The sequence below is a fragment of the Harpia harpyja genome, chromosome 17 (assembly GCF_026419915.1).
Source record: "Harpia harpyja isolate bHarHar1 chromosome 17, bHarHar1 primary haplotype, whole genome shotgun sequence".
In the NCBI taxonomy this organism is placed as follows: Eukaryota; Metazoa; Chordata; class Aves; order Accipitriformes; family Accipitridae; genus Harpia; species Harpia harpyja.
Genome location: NC_068956.1, coordinates 990,226 through 1,007,445, shown reverse-complemented (window position 1 = coordinate 1,007,445; position 17,220 = coordinate 990,226). Strand labels below are relative to the sequence as shown.

General features: G+C 67.7%; 2 protein-coding genes across 3 annotated transcripts in view; both read right to left on the bottom strand.

Moving 5' to 3' along the window:
* Window positions 1–17,220, bottom strand: part of ARAP1 (ArfGAP with RhoGAP domain, ankyrin repeat and PH domain 1) — a 184,971-nt gene that overhangs the window by 39,472 nt on the left and 128,279 nt on the right. The window contains exon 1 of one of the 2 annotated variants that reach the window (XM_052812690.1): window positions 5,232–5,248. The exons of the other annotated variant lie outside the window; for it this stretch is intronic. The gene's annotated coding sequence lies outside the window, so the exon portion shown is untranslated. Of the gene's footprint in view, window positions 1–5,231; window positions 5,249–17,220 lie in introns of those variants that run through there. 2 annotated transcript variants of the gene reach the window in all.
* STARD10 (StAR related lipid transfer domain containing 10) lies at window positions 8,996–16,976 on the bottom strand. Its single transcript, XM_052812706.1, has 6 exons — window positions 16,656–16,976; window positions 10,734–10,881; window positions 10,395–10,498; window positions 10,054–10,171; window positions 9,425–9,477; window positions 8,996–9,324 (listed from the first exon to the last, which is right to left on the bottom strand). The coding sequence occupies exons 1-6, from the start codon at window positions 16,833–16,835 to the stop codon at window positions 9,097–9,099; spliced, it is 831 nt and encodes a 276-aa protein (XP_052668666.1). The 5' UTR covers window positions 16,836–16,976; the 3' UTR covers window positions 8,996–9,096.

Here is a 17,220-nt window from a genome sequence, read left to right as displayed (position 1 = left end):
GTGCACGGAGATGTGGGATGTGCACGGAGATGTGGGATGTGCATGGAGATGTGGGGTGTGCATGGAGGTGAGGGGTGTGCACGGAGATGTGGGATGTGCACGGAGATGTGGGATGTGCACGGAGATGTGGGATGTGCATGGAGATGTGGGATGTGCATGGAGATGTGGGGTGTGCATGGAGGTGAGGGGTGTGCATGGAGATGTGGGATGTGCATGGAGATGTGGGATGTGCATGGAAATGTGGGATGTGCATGGAGGTGAGGGGTGTGCATGGAGGTGAGGGGTGTGCATGGAGATGTGGGATGTGCATGGAGATGTGGGATGTGCATGGAGGTGAGGGGTGTGCATGGAGATGTGGGATGTGCATGGTGATGTGGGATGTGCATGGAGGTGAGGGGTGTGCATGGAGGTGAGGGGTGTGCATGGAGATGTGGGATGTGCACGGAGATGTGGGATGTGCACGGAGATGTGGGATGTGCACGGAGATGTGGGGTGTGCATGGAGGTGAAGGGTGTGCATGGAGATGTGGGGTGTGCATGGAGGTGAAGGGTGTGCATGGAGATGTGGGGTGTGCATGGAGGTGAAGGGTGTGCATGGAGATGTGGGGTGTGCACAGCTGATCGGGGTGTGCACGGTAGCGTGGGGAGCGCACGGCAGCTGAGGGGGTGCACGCCTGGTGCCCAGGAGCGGTGCACAGCTGGGCCGTGCTGGAGGGAAGGCAGCAGCACCGGGAGGAGAGGGCAGCAGGAGAGAAAGCCGTGAGCCGAGACAACGCCGTCCCCGCTCCTCGGGATGGGGCAGCTCGCGGGGCGCTTCCCCCTGCTCCGACACGCAGCGGGAGGAAGGCGATGAGGAAGGCGATGAGGAGGGTGTCGGGGGCAAGGGGGCAGGGAAACGAGGGGTTCCTCATTTCCCCAAGGTCCTGCCCGTGTTTCCCTTCTCCCCCTGGAAGTAAAACCCAGGAAGGTGAAGTGTGCCCTGGGCTGCGGCATGAACGAGGGCACCCGAGCTCCCGGCATCCCCTCCCGGGGCATCGCCGCCTGCCTTGCAAAGCTAGCCAGAAAAGCGGGCAAATCCAGCAAGAAAAGGGGGCAAATCCAGCAAAAAAAGGGGCAAAACCAGCAAAAAGGGGGCAAAACCATCCAGCAACTGATGTCCCTGCCCACTGAGCCCCGACCGGGATGCTCTCAGCTCCTGACACACTTTCTGGCAGCCGCCTGCAAAATAGGTCAGGAAACCGTACCCCGCATGCACGGCCCCCCCCAGCAGCCCCACCTCCCGGGGTCCAGCGATACCATGGGGGGACGGTGCCGAAACACCGGCTGCAAGCCGAGGATGCCCCCGTGGAGCACCGGTCCCGGGGGGGGCACGACACCAGCGTCCTCCGTGGGGATCATCCATGGCACCCGGCGCACAGCACCAAAACCAGGTCGGTCCCTGTTTCGCCTTCCCGTAGTGGGAAGTGAGAGTCTCTTGGCGGAGGGCTTGACCGCTCTGGCTGTGGCCGGTGGGGGGGCCCTTTGCCGGCCCCGCTGCCCTCCCGCCTCCTCTTCCTCCTCCTCGGGGCGCAGCGGGCACCCACGGCACAGACCCAGCTCACCCCCGGGGCCACCCAAAAACCTCTGCCCGGAAAAAGCCAGCTCACGGGGGTGCAGCAGCACCGCGACCCCACGCACAGACCCCCTCCACCGTGCCGGGGCCACCTCCCGTGCACCCCTGGCCACCGCAACACCGCCCGGCAGCCCTTCGGCAAGGGCAGAGCCAAGCTGCGGCGCGTGGATGCTACCGGCGGGGACCCCCCGACCACATGCACCCCCTCCCCCCTTTGCAAAAGCCTTTCCGCACAACCAGCCCCCCCCCATCACCTGCAGTTTTGGGGTGTCCAAGTGCCGTCCCAGCCACTCCCTGGGTGCCCCGAACTAGGGCAGCATCGCCTGCCTGCGCCCTGGGCCAGCAGCACGGGCAGGAGGAGGAGGAAGGCCGTGCTGGGGACGGCGGGGGGGGGGGTGGCAGCACTTTCTAACCTGTCCCAGCCAGGCGGGAAGCCCCAAATTATTTTTAGACTATTTTTTTTCCCCTCAAGCGTGACGTTTGTGCCGTGCCACAGGCAGAAGAGCAGGCAGGGAGACACCGACTCCGGCCACCCCCTGCCAGATTCCACCTGCTGCTACGATGGGTTCTGGCTCTGCGTTTTAACGATTTAACAGCTCGCATCCATCTGCAAAACTTCCCGGAGCACTAACACCCTGACAGCCACGGGGTCCCTGCCGCGGGACACTCGCTGGAGCCACCCGAAGCCCCCGGCATGCGGTGACAGTGCCTGCAACCCTCCCAGGCTGATGGAACAGGACTTGATTTGCTGGGGGGGGGACGCCAGATGTGTGGCACGGGGTGGTAAAATTAGGGATGGGGCAACCATGCCACCCTGCCTGAGAAGAAGAGCCGCAAGACGCCGGCATGGGGGAGCATTGCTCCCTGCCTCCTCCCAGACACCCCCAAAATACCCAGGGCTCACCCCCTTGGTGGGTTTTCTAGGTTCTGGCAGCAAACGACCCGCTTTCGGGGTGGGGGGACAGGGGATGTGGGGTACGGAGGGATGCAAAAGTCCAATATTGCTATAAATATCCCCATCCCTGATGTCCCGGCTGCTTCCCGTAACAGCTCGGCCCTGGTAGCTGCCGCCGCGGTGGGGGGCACCCCCAGAAAACAACCGGCAGCTTTCAGAGAGGCTTTCCCCGGCGCAGACATGGCCTTCATCCCGACACGGTCCTGGCACCCCGGGGTGGCCCGGAGGGAGCTGCCGGCGAGCCCCGGCACAGCCACCCACCCGCAGCACCCGGGTCTGCTGCATGGCACCAGCCCGTGCCTTCAAAGGCTGTTTTTTTAGGGGTGAACACTGCAAATTAAAATTGCAGCCCCTGCAGCGGTGCCAAAGCCCTGCAGACCTCCCCCCGGAGCGAGGGACCCCCCCCGGGCAGGCACGGCCCCCAACCCCGCACCCCCGAGCATCGTCCCGATGGCCCCGGGGACGCGGCAGCAGCAGCAAGGCGACGCAAGAAGCCAGCTTGACGTTACCAGAGGACGAAGCCGCGACCGTCCCGGTTCTAGCCGCGCAGCGCCAGCAGCCTGTGCCGGAGCAATTCTTCAGGCCTCGCCAGACGTACCACGACGCGGTGAGGAGGAGGAGGAGGAAGGCGAGAGAAGCCCGCCGGCGGCATTGCCCGGCGTTTGGGAGCTCTTGGCGGCGATCGGCACTGCACGGGCGCTGCTGGCAGGGATCCTGGCAGGGATCCCGGCTGCCCCGGCGGAGCCGCAGCTGCCGGCGTTGTTTGGCCGTGAATTGGGACGCGCCGAGCTGGTTCTCAAACAGAAAACAAATCTGCCAGCCGGGCCCTCGGGGTTCCGCTCTCCTGGGCTTCACCCCTCCGTCACCGGCCCCAGCCCTGGCAATGCCGCCCCGGCGTCCCTGGTCATGTCCCTCACCCCAGCGGGCACGGCTATTGCTGCACCTCGACTCCCCGGGGTGGCCCGGGGACAGGGGTTGTCGGCACAGCCGGGGGTCCCAGGAGACTGGGGTTGAGCTGGGTTATGCTGGGGATGAGCTGGGGTATACTGGAATCGAGCTGGGGAGTACTGGGATTGAGCTGGGGTGTACTGGGGTTGAGCTGGGATGTGCTGGGGGTGAGCTGGGGTCTGCTGGGGATGAGCTGGGGTATACTGGTGATAAGCTGGGGTCTGCTGGGAGGGGGAGCTGGGCGATATTGGAATTGAGCTGGGGAGTACTGGGACTGTGAGCTGGGGTATACTAGGGTTGAGCTGGGGAACACTGGGGTTAATCTGGGATGTGCTGGGGGTGCAGGCGCATCCAGCCGGCGGGGGCACAGCCGTGTCATAGCCAAGCACTTTTGGAGCACGGGTGCAACCTGCCCCCCCGGCTCCTCTGCACCCACCGCAGCTCACCGTCCCCCCCCCAGTGCCCCCGCAGCACCGCACGCTCCAGGCAAGCCGATGCCCCAGCAGCACGTGGGGAAGCGCAGGAGAAGCATGACCCCCCCCCCCGGGAAAGAAACCACAGCCGAGGAGATCATGCGTGTGTGTGTGTGTCCCATCGTTCGTCCCCCCCAGGCTGGGTTTGCACCCCCAGCCCCCCCCACCCCGGGCATTGCCCACCCCACCGGGCAGCGAGGAGAGCGCGGTGAGAGGAGCACCCAGTACCTCTGTTCGGCGGCGCCGAGGATGCCGAGGCGCTTCCCGGGGCGGGGGCTGGCAGGGCCCCCCCAGCCAGGCATGGCGGCAGCCCTGCCAGGCCTGGGCTTGTTCCCGCATGGAGGTTTGGCTGCCTCATGGAAACGGGAGCCGAGGGGAAAACCGTAGGGACTTTCCCCCCGCAAAAAAAAATAAAAATAAAAAGGGGTTTGGGTTTTTTTTTTTTTTCCTCCCTACCCAGTTCCCGAGGCCTTGGCGAAGGGAAAAAATGAAGCCGGGTGGTTTGGGGACGCGGGGGGAGACGTGAGGATCCCACGGCCGCCCCACATCGCTCCCCAAGCCGAGGGGGGGCTGCGAGCCGGTCCCGGCGGATTGCACTTGTGCTGGCCGGACAATGCTCCTTTCATGCCGCAGAGCGGCTCGGGGACAGGGACACGCTGGCTGCCTGCTCCCGGGGACGGGGGGGGGGGGGTCGGTCCCCACGGTCTCGGCCCCTCGCCCACGCGAGGCCGTGCCCCGTGCAAGGAGGGGCCGGGCTCAGCAGCACCCACCGGGCGATGCACCAGGCTCGGCCCCGCGTTTAGGGGACGATGCTCTGCGGGGGTTCAGGCTGCGGGGCCAGTGTCTGACCCCCCCCACCAAAAAAATAAAAGCCCCTGCTGCTTGCATCCCCCTCCGCTCGCAGCATCCCCGCTCACCGGGCGCTCGGAGCCATCCTTATGGGATCCCCTGCCAAAGCCTTCAGCCGAAGATGATGACGGTGCCGTGGGTGCCATGGCCTTATCCAGGTCGCGGGATTGCATATCCCGAGGCCCCAGGGGACCGGCAGCAATGTCGGAGGGTCATCCCTGCGGAGCCGAAGCCTGGCAGACCTTCCCCGCAGCATTTAGGGGATCACTCACGTCCTCCCCGGCCAGCGGTGGGACAGAACCAACACGGCACCGCAAGAAAGCCCCCCAGCCCGGCCCTCGGGTGCCCAGCAGATCCATATCCTCCACCTGCGCTGCCGACCGTCCGCAGCCTACCTGAGCCCCCGGCTCTGCCCGAAGCCCCCCGGCACGCAGCTCCTCCGACACCCGGCCACGCTCTGGAGCATCCTTCGCTCCCCTACGGAGCCATTTCTTCTCGCAGCCCCCCCGCCAACGAGTCTCTGGCAGTACCTCCGACAGGCAAAAGACCTAAAAAACCCCCTGCGAGGGGCTTTGCCCCCATGATCGGCCCCCACCGCGCGTCCCCCCCATTGCCAGAGCCGGCCCTGGCTCTGGTTTTGCTCCAGCATTGCCCCGCGCAGGGGTGGAGCGGAGGCCGGCTCCCTTTTTAATTGGGTCCTATTTTTAATGTTGGTTTTCGAGAGGTGTGGGGGAGGATGGGGAGGATGCAGCAGATATAAATTAACAGGCGAAATCAGAAGCGAGTCCCCGGTGCCCAGCCCGGTCCCACATGTGACGGCGACACGGGATCACGCCTGGTGCTGGGGTGCACCGGCCGCACACCGGGTATGTCACGTCGACCGGCCACAAGCCAGACCCTGGCGCGCAGCCGTCGAGCAAGACCCCGCCGGCCGGCGTGCCGGGGCAAAGGGGGGGGCTGCGCTGGCCGTAACCGCATGCGCCAGGGCTGCACCCCACGAGGACCAGGAGGTCCCAGGGCTGAGCCCACTGCAGCCGGGCTCCACGCAGGGCCATGCTCCCCGGGGGGTGCCAGCCTGTCCCCCCAGGACAGAACATCCCCTCTGACCCCCCCCCGGTGCTCCAGGCACCCCAACACCTTGCAGAACCCTGGTCACCTGGGGGGGGGCTACCTGTCACCCCAGGACGGAGCATCCACCTCTGACCCCCCCCCCGGTGCTCCAGGCACCCCAACACCTTGCAGAACCCCATTCCCCTGGGGGTGCCAGCCTGTCCCCCCAGGACGGAGCATCCACCTCTGACCCCCCCTCAGTGCTCCAGGCACCCCAACACCTCACAGAACCCCGGTCCCCTGCGGGGGGGGGGGGCCTGCCTGTCCCCCCAGGACGCCCCCCCCCGTGCTCCAGGCACCCCAACACCTCGCAGCCCCCAACCCCTCCCCGCACCCCAAACCCCACACCGCAGCGCCGCACATCCCCTCCCGGTCCCCGCTGAGCTTTGCAGCCCCCACCGCCCCGGCGGGGGGGGGACGGGACGGGGACCTGCGGTCGCCCCCCCCCCCCGGCAGCGCCGGGGCTGGCTGGCCGCCCAGAACCCGCCGCTCCCCCCCCCCCCCCCGTCCGCTGCCCAAAGTTTGCGGAGAAGCAGCGGGGGGGGGGGGCTGGGGGGGGCAGGGCCCCCCCGGGCAGCGAGGGGTCTCTGCCATGTGTCGTGTGTGTCCGTGTGTCCCCCCCCCGGAGCATCCCCGGACTGACCTGGCCGGGCGGCCGCGGGCTCCGCCGGCGGCTGCGGGTACGGGGGGGGGGGGCGGGAGGGGGGGGTAGGGGAAGTGGAGGGGGGGAGGGAAAAACCCTTCCCAGAATTAAATAAATAAAGAGCGGCCCTTGCGAAGGCCGACACCGGCCGGCTGCCTGCTGCCTGCCCAGGGTCCCCCCCGGGCACCCGGCCATCCTCATCCTCCTCTTCATCGCTCCCCAGCGCATCCCCCGCGCTCTGTGCATCCCACCGCCCTGGCTCGGGCCCCATGGCTCCGGGGGTCCCCGCAGCCCCGGAGGGTCCCCTCCTCGGGGGACGCCGTTTTTAGGTTTCTTGGCAAATATCAGCGGGATCGGAAAAAAGAGGATGAAGGCCTCGGGGACGTCACATCTTCCCGAGCTCCATCTTCCCTGCTGCAGCAGCGCGAGGGTCCCGTTGGATGCCAGCAAATCCCCCCGTGACGGCGAATCCCCGTGACGGTGAATCCCCCCCCCGTGACACCCACCGCCCTGGAGAACAAGGCGTCGTTGATGGCCGCAGCCCGAGCAGCCCCTGTCCCTGCAGGGCCGGGGGGATTTCTCCTCTTGCTGTCACCTGGGGGGGGGCAGATAACCTGATGTCCCCCATCCCCACCCGGGGAGGAGCCGCTGGGACCCATCTCACAGCCCCCCCAGCTCTGAGCAATTATGGGCCACTCGCCATTTCCACCTTTTACTCCCATTTTAAGGCTTTTCAAGCCTCCTCATAGTGATGGAGAAAAACTGGAGAAGCCGGGGGGTGTAACCCCAAATCGTGCCCCCCCAAAACCCCCCAAGCCCAGCGCCTGGGGCCTCCTCTCCCAGAGGTGTTTTGGGGGGAGTTGTGCCCCACTTGCGGTGTTTGACGGGCAGTACTGGTGTTACTGGTCTGGCTGGGGCAAAACCCACTGCAGGGGCAAACAGCCTTGTCTCTAATTGGTGCCCAGCACTAATTGGGTTTAGGGGTTTCTCTGGCACCCTCTGGCAGCATTGCCACCCCCGAGGGCCCCCCCCGGGGGTCCCCCCTGGGCCAAAGCCCACGGTGGCTCCCGGGGATCAGCATGGGGGACCCCAAGGGTGAGCAGGAGCCGGCAGCACCCACCATGACCGGGGACCCCCAGGGACCCCCCCCACCCGAGCTCACCGCGGAGCTGGGGACAGGGAGGGCTCCCAGGGGACCGAGGCAGGACAGAGAGGCTGAGCCACCCCCTGCGCTGGATTTATTTCTTTTATTCCTAAATAGTCAGCTCCGGTACAAGGTACAAAATCTCCCTCCTCCCCTCGCCGCCCCAAGCAAAGGAGGGGGGCGGGAGGGCGGCCAAGGAACAGCTCCAAAATCCCGATTCAAGGCCTCTAATTCTAGCGTAGAAAGTGTTCAAACACCGAGCTTGGGGCTCCTCGCCTGGAAAAGGGGGGGGGGGGGGCAGGAGCCCCCTGAGACCCCCAGCACGCCTGGAGGTGCCGGCAGACCCCCAAGTCCCCCCAACATTCCTGGAGGTGCCAGGAGCCCCCAGAACATCTGGAGATATCTGAAGATGCTTGGAGCCCGCAGAGACCCCCAGAATATCTGGAGGTGCCGGGAGCCCTCCCAAGTCCCCCCAAGATGCCTGAAGATGCTGGGAGCCCCCAAGACCCCCCAGCACACCTGGAGGTGCCAGGAGCCCCCCAAGACCCTCCAACATGCATGGAGGTGCCGGGAGCCCCCCAAGTCCCCAACAACATGCATGGAGGTGCCAGAAGCCCCCCTCCCAGCACGTGTGGAGGTACCAGGAGCCCCCTCAACCCCCCCTGCATGCCCGGAGGTTCTGTAAGACCCCAAAGACACACACCCCCCCCCACATGCCTGGAGGTGCTGGGACCCCCCCCAAGCCTCCCCTGCATGCTTGGACAAGCCAGGAGCCCCCCAAGCCCCCACCTGCATGCCTGGAGATGCCAGGAGCCCCTAAAGACCCCTTTGCACACCCGGAGGTGTGGGAAGACCCCCAAGCCCCCCCCCACCTCTGGGGGTTCGCTCGGGGCGGGGGTCCCATGGGAGGAAGGCAGTTCTGTTAAACGATAACAGAGGAAGACGGGGAGGAGGGACAGGGGAGCAGGGGGGGAGCACGGGGAAGGGGCGAGGGGGTGCCCCCAGGGCTGGGGGGCAGGGGCAGGGCCCCCCACTTTCCTCTGCCGCCCCCCCCCCCCCAGGGGCAAGAACTGAAGGGCACTTTGGGTTTGCCACCGATGGGGATGACATCGGTGTCCCACGGTGGCTGCGAAGGGACCAGATGCCCCCCGGCTTCCCACCCTGGGATGGGGGGGGAGGATGGCAGCCATCACCCGGGGGGGGAGCCCAGCACAGCCCCCCCTGTCCCCAGGCAGGGGGGCACTCCCCGAGCCAGAAGTATGGGTGCACGTGTAGGTGCGTGCAAGAGAGAGACACAAACTGCGTTGGGGGGGACGACAGGGACAAAACAGCCCCGGGGGGGGGGGAGTTGGGGGTGGGGGGCTCAGTTAACGCTGTCCTCGTCGCTGGCCTCGCCGCGGTCATCTTTGGTCTCGGCCAGGGAGCTCTCGTCGATGTTCTCCAGGGAGTCGGCGTGCTGGAGGGAGAGCTCGGAGAGCGGCAGGGCCGGCAGCCGGCTCTGCTCCGGGAACAGCCAGGGCTTGAAGTGCGGGTTGTGCTTCAGCTTCCACTCCGGGTACTTCAGGCAAGCTTTGTACATCTTCTTCATCGCCTGGGATGAAGGCTGGGTTGGAGCTGAGCTGGGTCGGGGGGCGGACACCTCGCCCTCCACCCCACCGCACCATGGGACCCCCCCGGTGCGACCGACTCACCTTGGGGGCCAGGAACTGCGAGGATTTGTTCACCACCCATTTCGGCAGGGAACCTGCCGAGAGAAGAGGAGCCGGGCTGGGACCCCCCCAGCCGTGGGACAGCCGGGACCCCCAGGCACGGCACCGCCAGCCCCCCCCCCCGGGTCACCCTCCTCGGGGACAGGAGGGCTCGGGGACACCCGTCTGGAGAGGGGACAAGGCGAGCGGCAGCGGGGGGGACAGTCCAGGGAAATGAGGATTCAACCCAAACTGCTGCCTCAGCTTCTTGCCGAGTTCAAAAAAAGCCATTTCAGCATGTTGGCCACCTCTTCTACCCCAAAAAAGAAATATTTCAAGAGAACGGGCCCAAAATGTTTCCTCCTGGCATTGCTCCAGCGCTCCTGGTCTGGCTCCGGCCGTGTCCCGAGATGCTCCCGGCTGCCTCCCTGCCTGCTGCTGCCCATCTCTGAGCCCACCCCGAGCCCACCCACCGCTCCCAGCTCCGGAAAAACTTCCAGCCCGATTTATTAACCTCAGCTGATCCGTTACGACAGACCCCTAACCGGAGGGCAACTGTCCCCGAGGGACACGAGGGCAGGACTGGGGTGGGCTGAGCCCCGAGGCATCGGCGCGGGGGTCCCCCCCCTTACCTTTGGGGTCCACCTGTGCCAGGTAGGTGATGGTGCAGCTCTTGGCTCCCGTCCCCTTGATCAGGTAGCCCGTCTGGATGGAGACCGCTCGCACCATGTCCTTCCGAGGGGGGTAATTCTGCAGGGGGGACAGTGAGGATGGGGGGGGACAGGGACGCATCGATGGCAGGGGCAGGATGGGGTACAGGCAAGCACCAACCGCAGGCAGGGCTGCCCTGACCCCCCCAACAGCCCCCCAGTGCCTCCAGCCTGACCTCCCACCGCCCACGGGGCAAACCCAGCCCTGTCCTGGTGCGGGCAGCACCCCCGGCTGCTCCCCCCAGCCCCCCCCGGGGACTCACGGGGTGCTTGACGGAGTAGTTCATGATGATGTAGTCAGTGCCCATGGGCAGCCAGGAGCGGAGCGTGATGACATCCCGGTTCTTCAGGGGCTTGGGGCACTTCCCTGGGGACAGCAGCGGTGGGAGACCAGGGTGAGACACCCCCCACCCCACCCAGCACAGGCATCCCCACTGGGGGTCCAAGCCTGCTCCCCAAATCCCTCCCAAACTGGTACCCGGCCTCCTCCCAGCGATGCCCGGGCACCACCGAACCCACGGATGCTGAACCCAGGGACGCTGCCGTGACAGCCCCGGGGCTCAGCTCCCCCCTCCCTGGGACCCCCCCAGCCCCCTCCTCACAGGCGTAGTAGCCCACGTCAGAGTTGACGGTCAGCTTCCCGATGTCGAAGGTCTCGATGACATTGGTGTCCCACTTTTTCCGATACTCGATGTCATGCAGCACGTCGTAGAGCGTCTCCGCCGGCACGTCCTTGCACTCCATCCTGCACTGCAGGGGTGGGCGGCTGAGAAACCGCCCCGGGGTGGGGGGAGAGCGGCCGTGGGGACCCCCGGGGCGGGAGGGCGGCCGTGGGGACCCCCGGGGCGGGAGGGCGGCCGTGGGGAGCCCTGGGTGGGGGGTCTCCTCTCAGGTTCCCCAAAAACCAATGCAAAACCCCCCAAGAGGAGCTGGATCCCAACCTGCAGCTCAGCCCAGTCTGGCCCAGTTTAGCACCCAGAGCCACCTTATAGCCTGAGCACTCAGAGCCAACTACACCCCAAGGCAGCGTGGAGCTGAGCCCCGGATGCTGGGGGGACCTTCGCGGGGGGGCATCTTCCCACCTCCTCTCTTCCCCCCCATCACTGGTCTCCCCCCAAAGCAAGCATCCCTGCATGGGGCACCAGTGGTGCCACGGGGGTCTGGTGCACGGGGCCATGCCTGGTGCCGTGGTGCAGTGTGCATGGGGAGGGGGGGGGCTGGCTGGAGTGGGGAGCAGCCCCCCCACCCCCAGGGTCAAGAGCAGCTCCGGTAACCATGGCAGCCAAATCCTTGGGAAGACAAGAAGAAGAGGAAAGGAGAAGCTGCCGTCCTCCCACGGCAGCGGGGATGCCATCTGGCCAAAGATAAGGGCCACCGGAGCCGTGCCATGGGGCAGAGTGCGGGCAGGAGCCGGCAGAGAGGGCAGCCAGCACGGGCAGCGGTGGGCGGCGCAGGCAACCCTGCCGTGATCCCTAGGGATGCTGCTCCGGCACCCCGGCAAACACACGTGGCCCCAAGTGCCTCTGAGGTGGGTACCGGCATCCTGCCCCCCGCCGAATGCCGCCGGCTCCTGGTCCATCCCCAAGGACGGCTCTGGCCCCTCCTGGACCCCCAGACCCCGGGCACCCAACACCTGGGGGGAGCGGCTCTTGGGCCCTTCCTTCAGGAGCAGATTTAGGGAATTAGGGGCAGAGGAGCCACAGCCACCGTCCTCGCCCAAGCATGCGGTGCTGGAGACCCCCGACCCCGGCAAGAGGAATGGCAGCAGCCGGCACCAGGGCACGGCCCCGCACCCGGACCCTTGAGCGCGGCATGGCTGCTGCTCGCAGAGCCAAAGCCTCCACACACAGACCCTGTCCCCAACCCCACGGAGCCCATCCCCAACCCCACGGAGCTCATCCCCAACCCCACGGAGCCCGTCCCCAACCCCACGGAGCCCGTCCCCAACCCCACAGAGCCTGTCCTCAGCCCCACGGAGCCTGTCCTCAGCCCCACGGAGCCTGTCCTCAAGCCCATTGCCCCCATCCCCAACCCCACGGAGCCCGTCCCCAGCCCCACGGCACCGCTGCTCGTCCCCCTGCACCTTGCATTGCAACCCTGCCACGTGAGCCTCCCTTCGGCCGAAAACTCGGACGGGGACAGCCGTGCAAGGCGGTTTCAGGGAGCACACCCCCGGGTGACATGCTTGGGGACCCCCTGCTCCCCACCCGCACCCAGGAAACCCCAGCACCGTGCCCACGCCGGCCGGGCTGGATGCAGGAGCGGGTGCCACCGCTTCTCCCGTATATTCCTAAAGCGGCGAGGCAGGTCGGCCGAGCCGTGCCCACGCAGGCAGGACCAGCCGGGTGACTCAGGACCTGCCCGCGCTGCCTGCGTGCCACCAGCTGCCTGCAGCCCGTGGGTGACTCATGTCCCCGGCAGTGCCGGGGGGGTCTCGCCGGGAGAGGGGACGGTGCCACCCGGGAAGCGCCCAGAGCGGCCCTGAGTCAATATTGACTCTGACGTCTACGGGGCGAGGAGGAGGAGGAGGAGGAAGGAAGGAAGACCAAAAGGAGGGAGGTTGAATGCAATGGGTGCAAGGGGCCGACCGTGCCCCGACACCCTCCCTGCCCCAGAGATTTTGGAGGGAAGGGGCTCGTGGGGACAGCTCTGGGCAGCAGGACAAGGGGCTGCCTGCGGGCACCCAGGTGGTTGCGGACTGAGGGGACCCCCGACATGGGAGAAAAACTCCCCTGGGGGTCAGCTCAACCCTCAGCCCCACATCATCGGGGGGCCGACACTGCCACGAAGCCCTGGCTTCACTGGCGGCATCCCCTCCTGTCCGGAGCGGGCTTCCCTGGCCCCGGGAGTGCACGGCACCTGGTACAGGCAGCGCCGGCGGCCACGGCCACGTGGGTCATTAATTAAAGAGAAGATCTCCCCCGTGGCCCGGATGTTCAACGCAATCATTAACGACCGGGCGCCACGTCTCAAGGTGACCCGATGAATAAAGTAATGAGCGGGAGCAGGGTCCGGGCAGGAGCGGTCAGCGTGTGCATCCCAGGTGGCTTCCCAGAGCCCGGCGGCTCTGGCAAACCCTGGCAAAGCTCCAGCCCCCTCCCGATGCTTCCCATGGGATGGCTCCTGGCCATCCTTTCGGAGCAGTCCATTCCCAGGGGCAGAGTCTCCCCTGGGGGACTCGGGTCCCCAAGCGCCAGCTCGCTGCTCCACTGGGGTGGGCAGGGGGTTCCCAGCCGGGGTCCCCCATCCCGCAGCCATCTCGGGCACCACGACGGTTAACGGGCAGCCCCGAGGCCACTGAAGAATCCGGGAAGAATCCCGTGTCCTGCCGATGAATCAGCCCTGGGTTTTGTCAGGTCCTGGTGGCACAAACTTGTTTCCAGACTCCAGAAAACAGGTTAGACGAGAGCTGCATCCCTAATGGCAGGAGAGGAGGCGAGGGGGGGGCACGCAGCCACTTCAAAGTGGAGCGAGACCTTCGGGTTTCATTTAATTACAAAGCAGCAGCAGCAGGAGCGAGAAAGCCAGCGAGCAAACAGCGAGGAAAACAGCTCTTTGGAGGCTGCCGGTGCCAGGCACAGCGGGCAGCCCCCATCCCCCATCCCCATCCCCGGGGAGCTGCGGCGTTGGGGGCGAACGCCCCGGCTCAGCCCCGCCGTGCCACGTCAGCCATGCCACGTGTGCCGGGGCAGCTGCCCGTCCCACCGGCCGGCATGAAATCCAGTGGGAGCATCCCATCCTGGGTGGGAGGTGCTGGGTCTGGGTGCTGCTGGGGACCACGGGGGTGGCACAGGGACTGTTGGTCCCCCCACGGTCCCCGATACCTGGCCGGGGCAGCCCGGTGCCGCTCAGCGCACGCACAGCATCAACATAAAACACCCAGCGGGATCTTTCCAAGCAGGATCTGGCCAGGAGGGCGCTGGGGGGGGGTCCAGGACCTGACGTGGCTGTGGGATGCACCGGGCTCTTGGGGGAGCAAGGCTGGATGCTGGAGGGGGCTTGGAGAGCCCTATGGGGGTGGTAGAGGGGCTGCCGGGGGGGGAAAAGGCTTTGGGGAGGGAAGCAGGGAGAGGAGCAGCCACGGGGAGCGAAGGTGGCCGGAGGGAAGGTGACCGCCCCCGGGGCAAACAGGGACCTTGGCCTTTCGGGGATGAAGACTCCTCGATGGGGTTTAACTGAGCAGCACCCCAAGCCCGGGCTCCCCTGGCACGGAGACCCAAGGACCGGGCACCCCTGGGGTGCTGCCGGGGCTCGGGGACCCCCATGGGGGCGAGGGAGGGCTTTGGGTACCGGCCGCCCCGTGGCAGGAGCGTGCCGTGCCAACCGGGGCCAGGACATCCTGGTACACACCTGGGGCTGGTTCCCTGCCACGCCGACGCGGCACACCGGGATTGTTGGGGAGGGCAGGGATGCACCCCCCCCCCCCCCCGCCACGTCCTCCCTGCTGCGTGCTTGCACCCAAGCAGCTCTACAGAGAGCGGCACCTCAACCCCACCGGAGACGTTTTGGGATGCAGCAACACCCCAAGAGCGAGCGGCAAGGCGGGGGGGGGGCACAGGGGGCTCGGCGTGGGGGCTGGGACGCGCTGCCCCGCGGAGCTGTGCCTACGCCAGCATGCCCGGGGATGCGCAGACCCCATGGAGATGGGCGCTTCGTGTCCCGCTGGCCACGTGTGCCGGCGTGGGGTCGGGCTCACACCTCTGCGGAGGGGAGTCCCCCCCCCCCGGGGACTCACTGCTACGGCACCGCAGGCTGCTGCCGCCGGTGCACGGTGGGGCCCTGTCCCCGGGTCACTGCAGCCCAAACGCGCAGCCGTGGCTCTGCCACGCCGGCGGCCGGCCGACGCCGGGGAGCAAACAGAGGCGATTCCCCGGCGGGCGCAGGCGCGGTGGGAGCCAGGCACAGCCGGTGCTCCTGCCACCGCCACCACCCCAGGGACAGGTTTCTCCGGTGCTGCCGGCGCCGCTTGTTTGCGCAGCTGCTGCAGAGCGGCATGCGAGCAGGCCGTGGCGGCCGCCACCGCCTCCGCTCCGCCGCCGACCTCGCCGGGCTGCCGCCGTCCCTCGGCATGCCGGCGAGGGCAATATAACCCGTTGCACCAGGGAAAGCTTCGTGGAGTTGCCGGCAGGGACGGGGACGCCGGCCAGCCCTGCAGAGAGCCAGGCAGAGGTTCCAGCGTGGCACGGTGGCCCGTGGCCACCGGCAACGCCAGCCTGACACCGCTCCTGTCCTAAGTTTTCCCTTGGATTCCTGGTGCCCGGTCGGCCCTAACGCTGCCTGTGTGCCCGCTTTGCCGGAGGGATGAGCATGCACCCACCTGCGCCAAACCGGCACCGGGGAGGGAAGGGACCCGCCGGAGGATGCAGCAGGGACCCGGAGAGCCCCAGGAGCTCCGCTCTGTATCGGAGGAGAGGGGGTTGCAGGGCTGCAGCGGGTGCCACGGGGCGAGGGGACAGCCCAGATGGGGACAGCCCCGGTGAGAGCGGGCCGGTGCCCGGCAGGCCCCGAGGAGCCCTACAGCCCCGCTCCGGCCCCGGCTCTGGGTGCTGGGGATGTTCCCGGGGGGGGTCAGGCAGCACCAAGGCCCCACGGTCCCACATGCCGGAGGGTCCCTGTTTGTCCCTGGGTGAGTCCCCGGTCACCCCTGTGCACCCCCCTTGTCCCAGGGGTCCCTACTTGTCCCTGCTCAGCCCCGGGGTCTTGTTTGTCCTGGGGTCCCCACTCACTCCCAGAGTCCCCGTTTGTCCTGGGGTCCCCACTTGTCCCGGGGTCCCCTTTTTGCAATAGGGTGCCAGCTCGGCCAAGCCCCCACTCGCCCAGGGTGCTGTAATCACTTGAGGGTCCCCACTTGCCACAGGGTCCCCGCTAAGCCCTGGGGTTCCTGCTCACCCCGGGGTGCCGCATCGCCCCGGGGTCCCCACTTGCCACAGGACTCCAGCCTGCACCCATGGTCCCTGCTCACCCTGGGGTGCTGGCTCTCACCCCAGTGTTCTTGCTGTCCCCCAGGGTGCTGGCTCACCCCAGGTCCCTGTTTGCCCCAGGGTCCCCGTTAACTTCTGGGGTCCTCACTCACCCTCAGGGTCCCTCTCTACCGCAGGGTGCTGGTTCACCCCCAAGCCCCCACTTGCCTCAGGGTCCCTGCTAACCCCTGGGGTCCCCACTTGCCTCAGGGTCCCCGCTAACCCCTGGGGTCCCCACTTGCCACAAGATTCCTGCTTGCACCCACAGCCCCTGCTCACCCGGGGGTGCTGGCTCACCCCCCGAGTCCCCGCTTGCTGGGGGGTCCCCGCTCACCCCAGGGTGCCGCATCACCCCAGGGTCCCCGCTTGCCTCCAGGTTCCCCCCCCCGGGATCCTCGCTGGCCCCCAGCATCCTCCCCGCCGCCCCAGGGTCTTCCCCTACCCCCCGGGCTCCGCGCTCCCTCCGTGCTGCCGGGCCCCCGCCCGCCCCCGGGCGCTGGGTTCCCCCCCGGTGCCCGGTGCCCGGTGCCCGGTGCCCGGTGCCCGGTGCCGGTGGGGTCTCACCTTGATCTTATGGAGGGAGCGCTCGGGCTCCAGCAGCTGGACCCAGACGGCCACCCCCGCCTTGCTGTAGGTGAGGCTCCAGCCCCGCTCCGACTCGCACTCCGCCCGGAACGCCCCGAAATCCCGGTCGTCGGGGATCTGCACGCTGTCGCGACCCGACGCGCTGTCGCGACCCGACATGGTGTCGCGACGCTCCCTTCCTCCCCCTTCCTTCCCCCCCCACCCCCACCCCAACCCTCCACCGTTGCCGGTGCCGGTGCCGCGGGTCGCGGCGGCCCCTACGGCGGGGGCGGGGACGGGGACGACGGGGACGGCGGCGGCGGCGGCGGCGGCGGCATCCCCGGTGCGCGGGGCGCGATGGGCCGGGGCGGGGCCGCGGGGGCGGGGCGGGGGCGGCGCCGGGAGCACCGGGAGGGGGCGGAGCTCCGGGGACAGCACCGGGGCGGGGGGGGAGGGAGGCCGGGGGAGCACCGGGGGGCGAGGGGGGGGGAGGCCGGGGGGCGGCCCCGGGAGCACCGGGGGGTGCACAGAGGTGTTGCAGTTGCACAGACCCCCGCGCTGTGCA

Excerpts from the sequence above, each read along its gene's own strand:
- STARD10 (XM_052812706.1), bottom strand. The coding sequence starts at position 16,835 with ATGTCGGGTCGCGACAGCGCGTCGGGTCGCGACAGCGTGCAGATCCCC. Across the intron at positions 10,882-16,655 it reads GCTCCCTCCATAAGATCAAG|TGCAGGATGGAGTGCAAGGA; the intron begins GTGAGACCCCAC and ends CCACCCCTGCAG. Across the intron at positions 9,478-10,053 it reads GGCACAGGTGGACCCCAAAG|GTTCCCTGCCGAAATGGGTG; the intron begins GTAAGGGGGGGG and ends TTCTCTCGGCAG.